The sequence below is a fragment of the Malania oleifera genome, chromosome 7 (genome assembly GCF_029873635.1).
Source record: "Malania oleifera isolate guangnan ecotype guangnan chromosome 7, ASM2987363v1, whole genome shotgun sequence".
NCBI classification, from domain to species: Eukaryota; Viridiplantae; Streptophyta; class Magnoliopsida; order Santalales; family Ximeniaceae; genus Malania; species Malania oleifera.
In genome coordinates this window covers 51,707,250-51,729,282 of record NC_080423.1, presented here as the reverse complement: position 1 = coordinate 51,729,282, position 22,033 = coordinate 51,707,250, and the positions used below count along the sequence as shown (strand labels likewise).

The window sequence follows — 22,033 nt, the reverse complement described above, 5'->3', positions numbered from 1 at the left end:
CAACATGATTGTGTTTGGCCGATGAAGTGCTATATCACATCATGGAGGAGGATTCTCCTACGGCTATTTGGCAAAAGTTTGAAAGCCGGTACATGTCTAAATCTCTTGCGAATAAACTCTTTATTAAACAGAGGCTATATTGGCTTAAGATGGTGGAGGGTTCTGATTTGAACCAACACATCAATGCATTCAATCAAATCATAAGTGATTTAATGCGAGTTGATGTAACATTCGAAGAAGATGATAAGACGTTGATGCTACTAAATTCCCTACTAGCGTCTCACATGTATGAGAACTTGGTTACAACTTTTACATGGGGGAAAGAGACCCTAAATTTGGAAAAGGTGACAAGCGCATTGCTAGGCTTTCACCAAAGAAAGAAAGTCAGTCAGCGATGAAATTTCACATGGTGAAGGGCTTGTGGTGAAGGGTAACCATGAATGTGGGAGAGAAAAATTTAGAATTGGATCGAGTCAAAATAAATCTCAAACTCAATCCAAGAAGAAAAAGGATATCCGATGTTACATGTGTGGTAAAAAGGGGCACATATAATCAGAGTGTCCAGAATGGAAGAAAGGGAATGCTGAAATGCAAGAAGGACTTCAAAATTAGCAAATGTAGTTTAAAAAGGAAATTCAGATTGTAGTGATGGTAACATACTCTCAGTATCATTGGGGTGGGATTGCCTAGCGGACTCTTAGATCCTAGATTTGGCGTGTTTTTACCACATGACTTCGAACAAGGAGTGGTTCAGCACTTACAGATCAGTAAATTCAGGTTCAATTCTTATGGGTAATGATGTTTCTTGTAAAACACCAATTCTGAGTCTATGGATACCCAAAACAGAAATTGTTACATAGATATCTATATCTAATCGGATATCTTATCTATGTATCTATATAGAGATAAGAGATTCTCAAGAAATTATCGTGCCTCTATTTTCTATTGAATAGAAAATAGAGCACGATCTACACTGCCCCGAAAAGATCTAAGTAGAGAAATGGAAATATAAATATCTATATCTGCACTTGTTTCATAAATACAACCTTTCTTATGTGCATTGGCATAGGAAGTGTAAGAATTAAAATGTTTGATGGTGCTGTAAAAACTTTTGTAAGACACATTCCAGACCTACAAAAGAGTTTAATTTCATTAGGCACTTTGGACTGTAATGGATTCAGCTACAAGTCCGAAAGTGGAGTTATGAAGGTGTGCAAAGGCAATCTAATGGTAATGAAAGGGCAAAAGTTAGATGGAAATACTTATGTATTGCTGGGCACTACAGTTGTAGGTGGAGTGGCAGCTGTAGATTCTGAATTTGATGACACCATCTTGTGGCATATGCGGCTAGGGCATATGGGTGAACATGACCAGAAATAACTTCACAAAAGGAAACTCTTGAACGGTATGAAAACATGTAAGCTAATTTTTTGCAAGTTTTGTGTTCTTGGGAAGCAAAACAGGGTACAATTCAAAACAGCTATTCACACAACGGAAGGTATTCTTGATTACATATATTCTAATGTTTGGGGGCCGATTAGAGTAGCATCACAGGAAGGACATGTTTACTTTGTGAGTTTTATTGACGACTACTCACAGAAGGTTTGGGTATACTTTATGCGGCACAAGTCAGATACGTTTGCTAGGTTGAAGTTGTGGAAAACTGAAGTGGAAAACCAGACCGTGAGGAGAATTAAATACCTCAGGGCAGACAATGGGACCGGGTACGCTGATTCTAGGTTCATGGAGTTTTGTGAGCAACAAGGCATTAAAAGACATTTCATTGTTCGTCGAACACCTCAACAAAATGAAGTCGGTGAAAGGATGAACCAGACTCTAATTGATAAGGCTCGACGTCTCAGGCTAAATGCAGGGCTAGCAAAAAACTTCTGGGCCAAGACAGTTAGTATGACTTGTTTTTTGGTAAACCAATCACTAAGAGCATCACTAGAGAGGAAAATGGAAGAGGAGGTATGGACGAGAAATGCAGTAGACTATTCCAGATTGAAGGTATTCGGTTGTCCAACCTATGTATACATATCTAGTGAGGAAAGATCGAAACTTGATATAAATTTTAGAAGCTACAGTTTTTTAGGGTATCAGAAAGGTATGAAGGGGTTCAAGCTATGGGATCCAATGACAAACAAGGTGGTGATCAGTAGGGATGCAGTTTTTGATGAAAAAGCTATGGTGAAGCATGCTTAAGAATTTGATGAAGAGAAACAGGAGCCATAAAACTGGAGCAAAGATGAGCATGCTATGCAGGTGGAGTTAGAAAAATCAGGGCAATGATCATGTTCCTCGATTGTAGGGAGTTCTAGCTCGGGAAACCAAAAAGTCGATAGTGTTCCTATATGGAGATCCAGACACACTATCAAACTATGCCTAGGTATGGATTTGATGATCTAGTATCTTATTTTTCATTACTAGTTGCAAGGATCCAGCTACTTTTCAAGAGGTAGTGCACGACTAGGAGAAAAGTAGGTGGATGGGTGTTATGATTGAGGAAATTGAGTCACTGCATAAGAATCAAACTTGGGAATTGATGGATCTTCCAAATGAGAAGAGGGTGATAGGCTGCAAATGGGTATATAGGAAGAATGAAGCAATTTTAGAAAAGGAATGAGAGAAATTCAAGTCACAGTTAGTGGCAAAGGAGTACTTACAGAAGAAGGGAGTAAATTATGATGAGATCTTCTCACCTGTGGTCTAGCACACTTTCATTAGGGTGGTATTAGGATTAGTAGCTCATTATGACCTACATTTGGAACAAATGGATGCCAAGACGAAATTTCTCCATGGTGACTTGGAGGAGCAGATCTATATGGTATAATCAGAGTGTCATCTATTTATTGAAGAATCAAGTGTATCATGCTAGAACCAAGCGTATTGATGTAAAACCACAGGGTCCAAGAATTGATCTCTTCAGGTGAACTTGTACTTGAGAAAGTTCACACATCTAAGAACATAGCGGACATCTTGACAAAGCCTGTTATTACTGAAAAGTTGAAGCATTGCTTGGACTTACTTTATGTCTCCAAGTGCTAGAAGTGAGATGGACCCAACCTAACATTCCAAGGTCAAGGTGGAGCAACGGGCTATGTTTTTGGTTTCTCCTAAGGGGCATATGTTCACCAAGGTAGAGATTGTTGTGTTTTGTGGCTCATATCTTCGAGTGGATGACATACACAAGGAGAAAAACATAGTAAAATCAGCATGTTGAGGGAAACCATTAACGATTTCTCCATATCATCATCGACTTTGACTGAATTCCAAAATGCTAGCTCTCGATATTTATCCGTCGAAAGAACCGTCGACAGCTGACTGAACTTTGCTGAGACGGTTTGCTCTCAATATCTCAGATTGTCGATGGTTTGCTGAAACAGTTAATGGTTTTGTTTAGGGTAGCGGTGCTGATTTTAAATTTTGAATGTGAACATTAAGTTGCTTGGGGTTTTGGAGGGAAAGCCTCCGTGGTGTTTATATATGTCTATTATGATGTATCTATAACATTGGAAGTGTCTTTCACACAAGATAGTAATATTTCTTTGTCGATTGCTCCCATAGATATAGGCATTGCCGAACCACATAATTCCTTGTGTTGTTCTTGCTATCATTTGTTTGCTATGGTTATGTTCTATATTTGTTCTTTCATGCTGCGTTTGATTTCCGCTATGTAAGTTTGAGTTTTATACAACATTGTGTTTGCGAGCATGAATTTCATATCTTGAATTTGGATTTGAGTGAATTTGGATAAATTTCAATACAATTTTATATTACATCTTATCCAAATCCAATACAAATTCAAATCCAAAATTTCTCCAAACATAGGGTAAGTGTATTTCATTTCTTTGATTTTGAGTTCAATTGATCCAAACAAAATAATAGATTTTATGTTTGATTTTTTGTCACGTATTTGTCTTTCAACACTTTTTTCAAAAACTAAACTTGAATAACTAACTAGTTAATGATTTTTCGTTATTTATAGTAGTGATACACTTATCATGTACACATCACAGTTATACTTCCCTGTTGCCATCTTAATTTTACACACACATTGAAAACAAATCAAAGATAGATTTCAATATTTTCAAGTGTACGCAAGTTAGTTGATAATAGGCTTGAGAACTGTGCTATAAAATAAAAAAATTTTAGACGCTTATGCATTTCTTATATCGTATTAAAATTGCTCTACATTTTTATTTATAGTAATTTGATAGCCATTTTATCCTTCTTCTTTTTTTTGTCAAATCATACTATGTGTTGTAATTAAATGCTTGTAAATTCTATTATAAAATAAAATGTAATGTCCCTCTAATAGATGTTTTAACAACAATCTTATTTAAAAACTAGATACTCCTATGGAGAAAATTATCCTCTTTATGAACCAAAAAAAAAAGGAAATGACTCACTTTTTTATTAACATTTTTTTTTTAAAAAAAAAACCCCTTTCAATTATGCCACTTATATATTTGGAAATCTAATTATTGGGTAGAAGGCATTTGTCATCATTGCACATGTTCTTGTTTGATACAAACTTCTTTCATTAATGAGTCCTCCATAGGCAATTTTTTAAATAAATAAATATATATATATATATATTTAAAAAAATTGCCTATGGAGGCAGATATAAAGTCATGCAAGCATCCCAAATGAATTTTCCTTATTATCTTCAGCTAATTTTCTTTTTTTTTTTTATTACATTTGTTATATTGAAAAGGTCAATTGCCCACAATGTATTCTCTGGGCCCATCCCCAAAGAACTCGGCAACCTTAAGCAATTAACTCTACTGTAAGTTTCCTCTTGAGCTTAATATATTGACTTAGTATCTCTTAAGATAATGTAGTAAATCTACATAAAAGATTATTTTTGTCGAAATATCTATTTTTTTTCTTGATAAAAAAATTATTCATGAATAAATAAGTAACATGCTTAGATGTAGCAATAGTGCAATGCCTTGATGCTTTTTATTCGCTTCACAATTCAAATAGCATTGAGCTCTTTTAGTTAGGTCATTTAGTGTGAAAGTAATTGTTGATGAATGGTAATTAGCATATGAGTCAACTAGATATCCAACAAGTAGAGATTGAGATGATGCAAAAAATTGGTTGTTGTTATGAATATGAAATGGGCATTAATTTCTTTTAAGATTGCTGCACTATATCTTAGTGAAATAAATGCATAGAGTTATTCTATTTGATAGTAAAGAATTATCTCATGATGACCCAAATTGTTGGGTTTTTGGAGCACCAATTGTGCCTTATAAACACAATAGACACCCAATTCTATTGATATAGGGCAAACTAGCCATGTTTTTTCCCCGTTTTTCTATTAAAGGTAAGAGCTTCGCATAATAGAGCAACCCAAAAGTCAATTATTTCAAATAAATGAAATATGCTATCGTGAGAGATGAATTTTAGAAATAGAATTTTTTTGACTTTACTGTAATCCCAAGAGGAGTGATGAATTGGTATTTTAAAAATTTTCTCTCCTAAGCCAGATATCCAACAGCAGTATTACACAACCCTAAGGTCAATCTAAACAGATAATCAAATGAATCAATAAATGCAGCTAAAATTAAATTGTATAAGTAAATTGCTCAAACTTGCACAGTAAAGAAAATAAAGCATGTAGGACACCGAATATGTTATCGAGGTTCGGCAAATGTGCCTACATCCCCACCTTGGCTCACAAGCACAAGGATTCCACTAAGGCTCACTTCACGGGTGGAGCGGCACCGAAATACAACCAGGTCAAATTAACGCGGGACTGACCTCAACCTTTACAACCAATCCTTCCGGCCTAGATTAATGCCCCCTCGGGCCATGCCTGAAATACAACAAGTAATCAATAAAAATTTCGTGTACAAAATATGTGCTTCTCCAATAAGCAGATCTGTACCAGTGTAATCAACGCACTATAGTATAATAGGATATGTTAAGCTTAATGTAGTTTAAATGTCTACTCTAAAAAATAATGCAAGTATAGCAATCAAAATGAAAGAGTGTATAAGTTAGGATCTTTGTGTCAAGATGATAATATCAATCACAAAGTGCAGCAACAAAGATCATAAGCACACATGCAAATATCTCAAAAATATTTTTCTAAAAATCAACCACAAGAGATATTTGAAATCTTTTTGTAAAAATTGTTTCACAAACAAACACAATACAAGCTCTTGAGTATTGCAATGATAATGCAAAACTCACAAGCTCTAAAGAGTATATATAGACACCCCAAAAAATATAACCGTTCAAGACCTATCTAGTATTTTTAGAAAAGTTTAAGTGAGCTTAATAAAAAATTAACCTTGTTTTACCTCGGTAAAAATCGGGTAACCCGAGAGTTTTTGATTGGCTATTTTTAAGGTTCGGTTGATCAGATTACTAAGTTTGGTTGACCAGGGCATTTTTGAACTGAGGATTTGGTCGACCATATTTGAGGATATTTTGAACCCTCTAAGGTTCAGTCGACCAGACTATGTTTGGTTGACCAATTATGGACATTCAGTTGACCAAATCAAATTTCAACTAGGCATTTGGTCGACTAGAGTGTTGGGAATTACCCTCGTGCCAGTTCGGTCGATCGGGTAGTCCAAGCTCATTTCAAAAGTGGTCGACCAAATGGTCAAGAGTTGACTCTAGGGAGGTTCGATCGACCGAAGTTACTATGTATGTTTGGGTTCGGTCGACCGAACATACTAAATTTGTGCATTCAAATCCAGATTTTCATTTTAAGTCACCCTTGTTCACATAATTATAACTTCTAAGTTATAGGGGACTTTTCATGTGATATTTTGGGACCTAAATCAGTCTATGGTCTTTGAGCTTATTTGCCTTATCATACATGTAATGTATTAATTATTATAAACCATAATTAATATTATAAACCCAAAATAAAATGAAATATAAATTACAACAAAAACTTTGGGTCTTCATTTTCTTTCAAGTCCATGTGCACCATATGATACTTCCATTTGATCCTGCACACAAACTCATCAAGTCTTAAATACCAAAGTATTTGTCATAATCAAAACGGGATATGACCTATAAGGTCAACAATCTCCCCATTTTTCATGATGAAAAATACACCATGCAAAAGTGGGTACAACCAAGAAGGGCTCCCCCTGACAATATGCATAATAAGAATTTTAAAGATTTTAAAAGTTTAAACATTTTCCCCAAAGTACCCAAATTTGCCTAACTTCTCCCCTTTTTGGCAACAACAAAAAAGGTCATGATAAATTTTAAGCATATAGGCAAGACATTGAGTATGAATCATTTAAATACAAGATATGGTTTGGGAAGATTTTTAGAAAATTAGGCAGCATGTCGTTTGAAAATAAAGTATTTCCTAAAAATATCTGTATAGAAATGACTTGATCGAGTTCAAATTTACAATTATCCACAATAACTAACTCAAACAGTCCAATATGAATCAAAACAGAAAAACATAAGTATAGATCAACATGCAAGAGATATGATAACCATGCATTGCAAACCACAAACAAATTTACAAGGTATAAAGCAATGATAGATTTATTAAATTTTTCAGAGCCATATATTTTTATGTTGAGTAGCTCCCCCTAAGTTTGTGCACTCTATCAATTTTCTATGTGGCCTCTCTACTATGCATAGACCTAGCTCTCGTCGAATCTGTATAAACCGATCCTCTTGAAGAGATTTGGTGAAAATATCAACCCACTGTTCATTAGTGCACACAAACTCAAGTGCTACATCCTCTTTCTACACATGATCACGAATGAAATGATGTCTAATCTCAATATGTTTCGTTCGTGAATGTGAGATAGGATTCTTTGAAATGTTGATTACACTAGTATTATCACATTTAATTGGAACCATATCGTAGTGCAATCCAAAATCCATACATTGTTGCTTCATGTAAAGCATTTGAGCACAACAACTTCCTGCTGCTATATATTCTGCTTCGGCTGTGGATAAGGCAACTGAGTTCTGTTTCTTGGAGAACCAAGAAATCAGAGATTGTCCTAAATAGTGACAAGTGCTGCTAGTACTCTTTCTATCTACCTTGCCACCGGCAAAGTCGGCATCGGTATAACTAACAATCTTAAATGTCGTATGCTTAGGGTACCATAAGCCTAATTCTATAGTCCCAACTAGGTACCTAAGAATTATTTTGACCACTAACAGATGAGACTCCTTAGGAGCAGTTTGAAACCTAGCGCACATGCACACACTAAACATAATATCAGGTCGGCTAGTTGTAAGATATAGGAGACTACTAATCATGCCACAATAAAGTTTCACATCAACATGGATTCCTTACTCATCTTTATCAAGTTTGGTAGAAGAACTCATTGGAGTACCAAGAATTTTACCTTCTTCCATATTAAATTTCTTGAGCAAGTCCCTAACATATTTAGATTGGTATATGAAAGTCTCATATTTAGCTTGTTTAATTTGCAGTCCTAAGAAGAAACTCAATTCACCCATTATGCTCATTTCGAATTCACTTTGCATGCATTTGACAAACTCATTACACAACTCATCGTTAGTAGCTCCAAATATAATATCATCTACATAAATTTGCACAAGGAGCATATGATCATTTTTAGATTTGATGCGAAGTGTAGTATCAATTTTGTCCCGCGTAAAGCCATTTTCTAATAGAAAACCACTAAGCTTCTCATACGAGGCTCTAGGAGCTTGTTTCAATTCGTACAATGCTTTTGACAACCGATAGACATGATTAGGATATTTATGATTTTCAAACCCTGACGGTTGTTCTACATATACTTCTTCATTTATATATCCATTTAAGAAGGCATTTTTAACATCCATTTGGTACAATTTAAAGTTCTTAAAAGCGGCATAAGCAAGCAACATGTGGATAGCCTCCATTCTAGCTACAGGAGCATAGATTTCCTCAAAATCTATCCCTTCTTCCTAATTGTATCCCTAGGCAACTAGTTTAGTTTTGTTTCTAGTTACTACCCCATTTTCATCCTTTTTATTTCTATAAACCCATTTAGTTCCAATAATAGTATAATCATCGGGCCTAGGAACTAGGGTCCACACTTTGCTTCTCTCAAATTGGTTAAGCTCTTCTTGCATAGACATTACCCAAGATTCATCCTCTATGACTTCCTTAATATTTTTTGGGTTCTTCTTGGGATAAAAATGCAAAATGACTCACTAGGTTTCTTAAGGAAGGCTGGGTGGCTACACCACATGAAGGTTCACCTATGATTTGATCTAAAGGATGGTTCCTAATGAATTTACAATCCCTAGGCAGCTCTTGAACATCACTTTCAACTTTATCATTTTCAATTGATTTATCATTTTCTTTTGAATTGATGTCCACATTATTTTCAATAGATAGCTTTAAACCTTTTCTAATTTTAATGTCATCTTCATCATCTTTTTTGGAAAAAGGATTAGATTCATCAAACACAATATGAATTGATTCAATAACATTTAATGTTCTCTTATTAAATACTCTGTATGTTTTACTGTAAAGTGAATAACCTAGGAAAGTACCTTCGTTAGATTTAAAGTCAAACTTCCCTAGGTTCTCATTATCTCTAAGTACAAAGTATTCACAACCAAAGACATGAAAATAGAAAATGTTAGGTCTATGGCTGTTCCACAATTCATATGGAGTCTTATTAAGTGAGGGCTGGATTAATACTTTGTTCATTACATAACAAGCAGTGTTCACTGCTTTGGCCCAGAAATATTTGGGTAATTTATGTTCATGTAACATTTTCCTACCCATTTCTTGCAAGGACCTATTATTTCTTTCTACAACTCCGTTTTGTTGTGGGGTCCTAGGTGCAAAATAATTATGTGAAATGCCCTCTAGGTCACAATAGTTTTCTATGCCGTCATTTTTGAATTCAATTCCCCTATTACTTCTTATGTGGGTGATTTTGTAGCCTTTTTCATTCTGAATTCTTCTACATAGTTTAGTGAATTGTTCACATGATTCATCTTTATGAGAGAGAAATAACACCAATGTGAACCTAGAATAATCATCCACAATAACAAAAGCATACAATTTTCTACCTAAACTTTGAACTTGATTAGGACCGAACAAATCTAAGAATAGCATTTCAAGTGTTCTAGTGGTAGATATGAATTTCTTTTTCTTAAAACTTTATTTTGTTTGCTTACCCATTTGACATGCATCACAAATCTTATTTTTCACAAAATGTTTGGTAAGCCTTTAACTAAATCTTATTTCATAAGTTTTGATAAAAGATCCATACTAGCATGTCCTAAACGTTTATGCCACAACCAGCTAGCTTCACTTATAGCAAAAAAACATGTAACTTGTTGAGAAGCTAAATTATCAAGTCTAGTGGTGTACACATTTTCATGACATTTAGCAGTAAAAAAGTACTTTGTTATCAAATTTACACTCAACAACACATTTATCATTTTTGAAAGATACTTTATACCCTTTATCAAACAATTAGCTAATACTTAACAAATTATATTTCAGGCCATCAACAAGTAGTACATTATCAATAACGGGGGAAGGTTCCTTGCCAACCTTACCTACTCCAATGATTCTCCCTTTTGTGTTATCCCTGAATGTTATGAATCCTCCTTCCTCGGGAGTGATGGATGCGAACTTGGCCTTGTCGCCGATCATATGTTGTAAGCAGCCACTATCCAAGTACCACTTGTTCTTGGATGAGGACGATCTCAAACACACCTGCAAGAAAATCTAAGTAACTGACACTGGTCCCCAAATTCTGTTGGGTCCAAAGGGGTTAGTTCTTGATTCACCTTTGACTCTCCATACCTTTCTAATTCTTACATGTTTATTTTTAAAAGGACAGTCAAACTGAATATGACCTATCTGTTTGCATTTATAACATGTTGTTTTCCTGACAAATTATTTAGGTGGAATGAAGGATTTTGATTTACAAGTGAAATATCCCATATAAAGATCATTTCACCTAACATTTCCAATTCCATTAAATCCTAGACCTTCTTTACTAAGCGAGTTTCTATGGGCCCCGAGAAGTTTTTCAAAATTATTTTGGCCCTTGGTAAATTTGTAGATAATCTTGAAGCTATCCTCCAATTTTATTTCAAGTTCAGTCATTTTCAAATTCTTTTCTTCTTGTCAAGCCAAATGAACAGTTTTTCCCATTTCAACAAGCTTTTATCAATTCTCACATTTCTTTTTCAAAACATCATTTTCCTTGGTCATTTTGTTTAACAATTTAGATACACGAATATATTCATATTGCAATTCTTTATATGTAGGCATGCTATCAGAATGACAATCATCATCATCAGAATAATAGGAAGATAAAGAGCAGGAAGATAGTACCTCATCACCGTGTCCCATCAGGCACAAGTTAGCAACCTCCGAATCACTAGAGTCTGAATCTGAATCAATGTTATTTTGCTTATCCCACGAGGTACCTGCTTTTATAACTCTCTTCTTTTTCCTAAACTCCTTTTTCAGCAACAGGCAGTTAGGTTTGATATGCCCGACCTTATTACAATTGTAGCACATAGGAGCATTTGATTTTTCTTTTCTCTTACTAAGCTTTCCCTTCTCAGATACTGAATCTCTAAATTTTCTATATGACCTACTATTATTTCTGAAAAATATTCCTAGTAAGCATAGCCATATCATTTCTAGATTCAGGTTCACTGCACTCATTAGATGTATTAGTAGACGTTTTTAATGCAGTCACTTTTCTCATTCTATTGTGCTAATTCAGTCTCTCATTAATAGCTAACTCATAGGTGATAAGTGAACCTATTAGTTCATATAGTGACATAGCCTTAAAATCTCTACCCTCAGATATGGCCGTAGCTTTTGCTTCCCAAACAAGAGGCAAACCCTTAAGGGTTTTCCTAATCATTTCATATGTGAGATAGGTCTTACCTAATGCATACAGTGAATTAATAATGTGTGTGAAGGGAGTGTACATGCTCTAAATGGATTCATTAGTATTCATTCTAAATGCTTCATACTCACTGGTCAACATGTCTATCATACCACCCTTATCTAGTACCCTCATAGGTAACCTCTAACTTATCTCATATCTCCTTAGTAGAAGTACATGCCATAACTTTGTTAAATTCATTAACATCAAGTCCACAATAGAGATTATTCATGGTAGTAGCATTTATACTAAGAGCTTTCATATCCTCATCAGTATATTCATCTTCAGTTTTAGGTACTCTATTTTCACCTTCAATTTTCATGGGAACATAGTTTCCCTTAGAGACAACTCTCCACACCTTCCAGTCAATGTTCTGCAGGAAAATACGCATCATTTGTTTCCAGAAGGTGTAATTGACACCACTAAAAATAGGAGGATGTGTGGAAGAGGGTTCCTCAGGGAAAGAGGTTACAGTGTTATGAGTTATCTAGATCTTTTGTAGAAAAACGGTTAAGTCTAAGCTACTAGACTCTAATACCAATTATTGACTTTACTGTAATCTAAGAGAGGGGTGAATTGGTATTTTAAAAATTTTCTCTCCTAGGTCAGATATCGAGCAGTAGTATTATACAACCCTAGGGTCAATCTAAAGCAGATAATCAAATGAATCAATAAATGTAGCTGAAATTAAATTGCATAAGTAAATTGCTCAAACATGCACAATAAAGCAAGTAGGACACCAGATATGTTATCGAGGTTTAGCAAATGTGCCTACATCCCCGCCTTGGCTTACAAGCGCAAGGATTCCACTAAAGCTCACTTCACGGGTGGAGCGGCACCGAAATACAACCAGGTCAAATTAACATGGGGCTGACCTTAACCTTTACAACCAATCCTTCCGGGTTGAATTAATGCTCCCTCAGGCCACGCCTGGAATGCAACAAGTAATCAATACAAATTTCATGTATAAAATATGTGCTTCTCTAATAAGCAGATTTGTACCGGTGTAATCAACACACTACAGTATGATAGGATATGATAAGCTCAATGTAGTTTAAATGTCTACTCTAAAAAAATAATGTAAGTATAGCAATCAAAATGTGAGAGTGCATGAGTTAGGATCTTTGTGTCAAGATGATAATATCAATCACAAAGCGCAACAATAAAGATTTTAAGAACACATGCAAATATCTTAAAAAAAAATTCTCAAAATGAACCATAAAAAATATTTGAAATCATTTTGTAAAAATTGTTTCACAAATAAACACAATACAACCTCTTAAGTATTGCAATGATAATGCAAAACTCACAAGCTCTAAAGAGTTTTCCCAAGGAAGACTTATTAACAAAGTCACAAGGAAAAACTCAAAGCTTATTCTCAAATAAAATCGATCTCAATCAAACACAATCAATGAGAGTGTAAGTTTTATAATATAATCTCTAAAACACTCTTACTAAACGATTTTTGCAAGAAGGATGAGTAAGAATGGAAGTGGAGAGCTTGACTGTGAAAAATGGGTATTTGGAATTTCAGAGAAAATATTGCTAATGATGTTTTCTAATCAAGTGCTAATCAAACCAAATGGGAGAGGGGGGGGGGTATATAAAGGCACCCCAAAAAATATAACCGTTTGGGACCTATCTGGTATTTTTGAAAAAGTCTAAATGAGGTTAATAAAAATTAACCCTGTTTTACCTCGGTAAAAATTGGGCAACCCAAGAGTTTTTGGTCAACCATTTTTAAGGTTTGGTCGACTAAATTGTTTGATCGACCAGGGCATTTTTGAACTGAGGATTTGGTCGACCATATTTGAGGTGATTTTGAACCGTCTGAGGTTCAGTTAATCAGGCTATGTTCGGTTGACCAATTCTTGACGTTCGGTCGACCAGATCAAATTTCAACTAGGCGTTCAGTTGACTAGAGTGTTGGGAATTACCCATGTGCCATTTCGGTCAACCGGGCAGTCTAAGCTCATTTCAAAAGTGGTCGACCAAATGGTCAACAGTTGACCTTAGGGAGGTTCGGTCGACCAAAGTTACTATGTATGTTTGGGTTTGGTCGACCGAACACACTAAATTTGTGCATTCAAGTCCAGATTTTCATTTAAAGTCACCCCTGTTCACATAATTATAACTTCTAAGTTATTGGGGACTTTTCATGTGATAATTTGAGACCTAAAGTCGGTCTATGGTCTTTGAACTTATCTGTTCTATCATACATGTAATGCAATAATTATTATAGACCATAATTAATATTATAGACCCAAAATAAAATGAAATATAAATTACAACAAAAATTTTGGGTCTTCATTTTCTTTCAAGTCCATGAGCACTATATGATACTTCCAATTGATCGTGCACACAAACTCATCAAGCATTAAATACTAAAGTTTTTGTCATAATCAAAATGGGATATGACCTTTTAAGGTCAACAAATTTTAAAATGCATATATAGCTAAAAGTAAAAACAAAGTTTATTACCATTAAAAACTTAAATTTTAGAATGAGGTCATGTCTACGTGTGTGCACGTGGGTGTGTGTGTGTGTGTGTGTGTGTGTGTGTGTGTGTGTGTGTGCGTGCGTGCGCGTATGTATGTAACGACCCGACCCTTTATATGGACCCAGGTATCACTCACTTATACCAAATACCTATACCTGTTCAAGATATGGAAACAACCCACCCTAAATAGGGACATACTGGTATAAATCATACAAAATCAAGATGTAAATGCCGCAGAAAAACATAAACATCCATTACGATTTCTACTAGACTTATACCAGAGTTTACTAATACATCCATAAATTTGCATAAATTCCAAACTTAGAATAATTATCATTATTACAACCCTTCAAAAAGGAATTTCATCTAAGTTTATTACAAGATTCATATGCTTATGTAAGCTGACCAAAATTAGTCTCCCCAATCCCTTTAGCTATTAGGACCGACGCCCTAATGGACCTGAAAAAAAGGTTGTATGATATGGTGAGACACCTCTCAGTAAGGAAGAAGGAGTTAGAATAGTGTGTGACTGCATACATGCACATTTTAATAAGAACTCATGCATTCAAAACATTTGTTTATAATACTGTAGCACATAACATTTATTTGCACATAAAGTATTTAAATCATGCATATGACTATTAGAACAACTCCAGCTTGGTATGACAGTTTGCCCATTTTCCCCATGGCATGGGTTGTGCACTGATTGCCTCTGACAGTGTCCTGTTCGTGCAGACAAAAGCCAAGCATCTTTTATGATCCGACCGCCCCCTGGTTTATTTTTACCAGCAGCTTACTAATCTTTTCTTATAATTTTGCTTACAAAAGAGTCGATCATCACCTACAAAGTGACTTTTTCCATACCCTCACATATGGCAGAGGAATACAGTGATTATACAAAAGATACATCGGAAGATTACTTACATAAACAAAATTCTCCCAAGGACTTTACCATTTAATCTATACTACCTACTATATATTCATGTACTATCAAATAACTGTGGGTGTTTCTGGTGTATCTCAGATTCTAATTTCCATGAAGGTTCTTCTATTGTATGGTTACGCCACAATACCTTCACGAGAGGTATTTCCTTAGTCAGTAACTGCTGTACGTTTTGATCTAATATCTGCACTGGTACTTCCTCATACAATAAGGTATCACTGATCTCTAGAGGTTCGTAACTTAGTACGTGCGATGGATCTGGTATGTACTTCCTCAGTACATACACGTGAAACACATCATGGACTCTGGATAATGCTGGAGGTAAAGCCACTCGATAAGCAATTGAACCTATCCTTTCAAGGATTTCAAAAGGCCCAACATACCAAGGACTTAGCTTCCCTTTCTTCCTAAATCTCATCACCCCTTTCATCGAAGCGATTCTCAAGAATACTATATCTCCTACTTCAAATTCCAACCCTCGCCGACGAGTATCAACATAATTCTTCTGTCGACTCTGAGCTGCTTTAATTCTTTCCTTGATCAATGCGACCTTTGCAGAGGTCTGCTGAACCATTTCTGGACCTAGTATTTGCCGCTCACCTACCTGATCCCAGTACAATGGAGATCAACACTAACGACCATACAAAGCCTCATAAGGTGCCATCTCTATGCTTGCCTGGTAATTGTTGTTATATGCAAATTCAACAAGTAGTAGATATCGTATCCAACTATTACCAAAATCTAGTATACAAGCCCACAACATATCCTCTAACGTCTGAATAGTCCTCTCCGACTGTCCATCCGTATGCAGGTGAAAATACATACTGAACGTCAATCGCGATCCCAAGGCATCCTGTAAACTCTTCCAGAAACAAGATGTAAAATGCGGATCCCGATCTGAAACAATAGAAATAGGGACACCATGGAGTCGTACCACCTCTTGCACATACAGTTTTTCCAGCCTATTCAAAGAGTAGTTGACTCTGATTGGAATAAAATGTGCAATCTTCGTCAACCGATCTACTATAACCCATATGACATTCTGCCCATGCACCATCGCAGGTAAACTCGTCACAAAATCCATCGAGACTTGTTCCCACTTCCACTTAGGGATGTTAAGTGGTTGAAGTGGTCCTGCCGGCTTCTGATGTTCCGCTTTAATCCGCTGACATGTCAGGCACTGCTCAACAAAACGGGCGATCTCTCTTTCATATTAGACCACCAAAAAGATTCCCTCAAATCCCGATACATTTTCGTACTACCAGAATGTACAGTGTAAAGTGAACGATGTGCCTCCTCTAGAATAACCCGTTTAATCATGACATTATTCGATACACAAACCCTACCGCGAAATCTCAATACCTCATCACCAGAGATACTGAAATCTGGCTTTAACCCCTTCTGGACTCTTTTTCGTAATCTCAACCAATGTGGGATCCTCCTTCTACACCACACGGATCCTCTCCTGTAAAGTTGGCTATACCACCAAGCTAGCAAGGACAACTTGATGGTTTCCTTCCACTACCTCCAAACTCAATCTCTCAAGGTCCATGCAGATCTGGTGCTGAACCTGAACTACTGAGACTGTCGCGTCAACTGATTTCTGACTTAGAGCATCAACTACCACATTAACTTTTCCTGGGTGATAGCTAATAACACAGTAGTAGTCCTTAATCAATTCAAGCCACCTACGCTGTCTCATATTGAGCTCTTTCTGGGTGAAAAAGTATTTAAGACTTTTATGGTTGGTAAAAATCTCACACCTTTCACCGTATAAGTAGTGCCTCCAAATTTTTAGTGCAAACACTACCGATGCTAATTCTAAATCATGTGTCGGGTAGTTCTTCTCGTATTCTTTGAGTTGACGAGAAGCGTAAGCCACTACTTTGCCCTGCTGCATTAGAACACAGCCAAGACCCTTTTTCGAAGCATCACTGTATATAACAAAACCACCATCGCTGGATGGAAGAGTCAGAACTGGAGCAGTGACCAGTCGCTGTTTCAGCTCCTGGAAACTCAGCTCGCACTCATCTGTCCAATCGTATCTCTCGTTCTTCCGCGTGAGTTTCGTCAAAGGACCTACTAAACTGGAGAACCCTTCAACAAACCGTCGGTAGTAACCTGCAAGACCTAGAAAACTTCTAACCTCTTGTACATTCTTTGGTCTTACCCAATCCACTATTGCTTCTATTTTACTCGAGTCTACTGATACACCTTCTATAGACACTACGTGCCCCAGAAATGCAATTTGTTCCAGCTGGAACTCGCACTTCTTTAGTTTAGCATATAACCCCTTATCTCTAAGCATTTGCAATACTATCCTCAAATGAACTTCATGTTCTGCAGCACTACTAGAATACACTAGGATATCATCAATAAATACCACAACAAACCGGTTTAAATATTTGTGGAAGACCCTGTTCATCAAATCCATAAATGTTGCAGGTGCATTAGTCAAACCAAAAGACATAACCATAAATTCAAAATGGTCGTATTGGGTTCGAAATGTAGTTTTCGAGATGTCCTCTGCTTTCACCTTTAGCTGGTGATACCCATACCGTAGGTCAATTTTAGAGAAGACCTGCGTGCCTTGAAGTTGATCAAACAAATCATCGATCCTGGGTAGTAGATACTTGTTCTATATTGTCACCTTATTTAGTTCTCGATAGTTGTTGCACATCCTCATCGACCCATACTTCTTTTTTCACAAATAACACCGGTGCTCCCCAAGGAGAAACACTAGGTCGAATGTACCCCTTGTCAAATAACTTTTGAAATTGTTCCTTTAAATCTCCTAGCTCAACTAGAGCCATACGATACAGAGCTTTCGATATCGGCGTTGTATCTGGAGCTAATTCTATGGCAAATTCCTACTCACAGTCTAGAGGTAATCTTGGTAAGTCCTCTGGAAACACGTTAGGGAATTCGCGTACCACAGGAATCATTTCCAATTCCCGTTCTCCTACTGGTGTGTCTTTCACAATTGCCAGATATCCTTGGCACCCCCTATGAAGTAGCTTTCTAGCTTGCATAGCAGAAAGGATACGTGGTGTAGAACACACACACGATCTAGGGAACTGAAATTCCTGCTTTCCTAGCGGTCTAAACAACACCTCCTTTTTGCGGCAATCAATACTGGCATAGTTGGCAAACAATCAGTCCATCCCTAAGATGATATCAAAGCCATACATGTCGTACACCACAAAATTAACTGGTAGTATCCTCCTTTGTATTTCAATCAAAAAGTCTCGAATTACCTTGCTACACCCGACCATAGATCCAGACGGTGTAGCCACCACTAGTTCATCACCTAGCAATTGCACTTCTAATCCACACAATTTAACAAAGCCTCGGGAAATAAAATAATGTGTTGCCCCGTAATCAAATAATACTACAACTTTATGAGGAAGCATGTAAATAATACCTGTGACTACATCACCAGCGTTCTTAGTGTCACCAGGAGTCAAAGAATACACCCTAGCCTAGGCAGTACCCCCCTGCTGACTGCCACGCTGTGTTGGACCATTCCCTCTATATTGCTGTTTCGAGACTCCATTATTCTTCTATATCTGACAGTCTCCCATCTGATGTCCTTGTCTACCACACCGCATACAGGCTCCCGTAGACAATCAACACTGCCCCTGGTGTTTCTTACCACATAAAGAGCAACGTGGAACTTGTGTGGCATTATGGGACGTACCACCATTGTTCTTCTTCCACTTGCCCTGTCCTGCCCCAAATGAATAATTAAGAGGCGCTGGCCTCTTCTTCTTAACTTGAACCTCTGCATCCTCTAGTACACACTCCTCTACTACCATGGCTTTATCAACCAACGTAGTAAAGTCCTGCAACTATAAGATTGTTGTCTGCTTGCGTATCTCTCTCCTCATACCCCTCTAAAACTTCCAAGCCTTCTTTGCTTCATCAGGAATCACGAATGGAGCAAATCGAGATAGCTCCTAGAATTTGGCAGCGTACTGCTGCACCGTCAGTGATCCCTACGTCAGGTTCATAAATTCTTCAATCTTCGCGTTTCTAATTGTGGCAAAAAAATAACGTTCAAAGAAGAGCTCTTTGAATCGGGCCCATGTCAATGCTATTGGTATCGGTCGGTGCTCTTCCATCTGCTTTACAGACACCCACCATCTCTCAGCCTCCCCTACCAACTTGAATGTGGTGAAGGTGACCTTCTACCTCTTAGTGCAATTCGACTCATCAAGGATCTTCTCGATCTCTTGGATCCAATTCTCTACACAAATTGGATCTACACTGCCCACAAAAGTAGAGGGCTTCAATCTGGTGAACTGCTCAATGGAGCAACCCAACTCAGTCGTAGGGCGATCCTGCCCCTTATTCGAACGCATTACCTCAGCCATAAGCTACTGTGCGAAGTCACGTAACACACTAATAGAGTCGTTACTAGCCTCAGGCCGGCACCCTCACTACTACTGCCACCCACATTGGCAATGATATCTCTGGATTCCATCCTGAAAACATTTACAAGAACCCATTAGAAAGGTAATAACCTACCCATCAACTACTACTATCACAATATAAGGTCAATTCTCCAAGTTCACATTCTTAACATTGACATACTCCATAGATTTGACATCCTCATTCTAACTCAAATTTCACCCTTCTACTAGGAAAGAAAATCGTCAATGGATTGTTGTGTTTTTTAAACATCTCTAGATATACAAAGAAAAATCCAAGGTCTTATCCTTGTCCTATACTCTGGTATATTCTAGACTACCACAACTAACAACTTCTAAGTTTAGCACATATCCCTAAATAGGCAGCATGAAACAAATCATACTTCTGACTGGCTACGGGCTCTAATACCAACTGTAACGGCCCAACCCTTTATATAGACCCAGGTGTCACTCACTCATACCAAATACGTATACATGTTCAAGATATGGAAACAACCCGCCCTAAACAGGGACATACTGGTATAAATCATACATAATCACGATGTAAATGTCGCGGAAAAACATAAACATCCATTGGGATTTCTACTAGACTTATACCAGAGTTTACTAATATATCCATAAATTTGCATAAATTCCAGACTTAGAATAATTCTCATTATTACAACCCTTCAAAAGGAACTTCATCTAAGTTTATTACAAGATTCATATGCTTACGTAAGCTGACCAAAAATAGTCTCCTTAGTCCCTTTAGCTATTAGGACCTACACCCTGATGGACCTGAAAACATAGGTTGTATGATAGGGTGAGACACCTCTCAGTAAGGAAGAAGGAGTTACAATAGTGTGTGACGGCATACATCCACATTTTAATAAGAACTCATGCATTCAAAACATTTGTTTATAATACTATAGCACATAACATTTATTTGCACATAAAGTATTTAAATCATGCATATGACTATTAGAACAACTCCAACTTGGTATGACAGTTTGCCCATTTTCCCCGTGGCACGGGTTGTGCACTGATTGCCTCTGACAGTGTCCTGTTCGTGCAGACAAAAGCCAAGCATCTTTTATGATCCGACCGCCCCCTGGTTTATTTTTACCAGCAGCTTACTAACTCCTCGCAGGTCAACCATCTAACGTACCCATACTGATTTCTCATGTATGGTTGCACTGCACTGCACTGCCGGCATCGGTACCTAGCCCTAGGAGTTTATTTCAACCCCTGAACTGGAGTGTTTTTCAACCCCTTTTTACTGAAGTTTCTTTCAACCTCTTTTGGTCACAAGTTGTGGTTCTAGTATCATATATACAATTTATAGCAAAATAGTAACCTGTGCAATTCTAGTATTTTTCACAAATTCTGATAATCACATTGGGTTCAAACCGGCGCCTTCCCACTCGATTTACCCCTTTTTGTTTACTGATTCAGTTCGGTGTATCACCGGCCTCCATTTATCACATTCTCAGTACAACAAATTGGAACTTCATTCCCATATACTATATCAATAGTATAGAAAATTCATATATTTCCATTTCAACATATATCACACAAGTTTAATCCAAAAACCCGCTAAATGATAGAAATCAAGTAAACATCATTTAAATGAATAAGTAAAGGATTCGAGCATCTCCTACTATACTATAAATGCAAAATAACTGATTTTTGTAAAGTTTGGAGATCATACGCCGAAATCCTCGTTTTTACCAAAAACCGTAAAATTGTAAAACTATTATTTCTACTTGATAGAATTTAACAAATAAACAGTTAAATCATACATAATAACATAAACTAGCTTTTTAGCGGTTTAGTTTTCTAAAAATGCTATTGTAATCAAATTCCCCTTACCTTATACTCAAAATAAAACTTCATACGAACACGGTCCAAATCGACAACCCAGGATCTCGAAAACCTAAAACAACAGAACAAAATCTTACTACAACTTCAAATACTATTCAAATATCTAATCAAAACTAAGATCAGATCCCTACCTCGATTTTTGGGAAAAACTCAAAAATCTTCGAAACGACGATTCGATCTGCTAAACTTGTAGAGTTTTCTCTTCTGATCCACGCAGTACCCTCCATTGTTGGAAACGGACAACGAACGGTGAAGAATCCTAGAAAGAGAGAGAGATTCGCAGGTTAGAGAGAGAGAGAGAGAGAGAGAGAGAGAGAGAGAGAGAGCTTTTGGGAGAAGCTTAGCTCCTAAGCAACTCAAATGGGATATTTATAGGGCCTTTGACCTAGTCCAA

General features: G+C 36.8%; 1 protein-coding gene across 1 annotated transcript in view; it reads left to right on the top strand.

The window, feature by feature from the left end:
* LOC131160837 (probable LRR receptor-like serine/threonine-protein kinase At1g56130) overlaps positions 1–22,033 on the top strand; it is a 41,928-nt gene that overhangs the window by 12,914 nt on the left and 6,981 nt on the right. Inside the window, exon 5 of the mRNA XM_058116717.1 lies at positions 4,721–4,792. Coding sequence (XP_057972700.1) covers positions 4,721–4,792 — 72 coding nt within the window. The remainder of the gene's footprint in view (positions 1–4,720; positions 4,793–22,033) is intronic.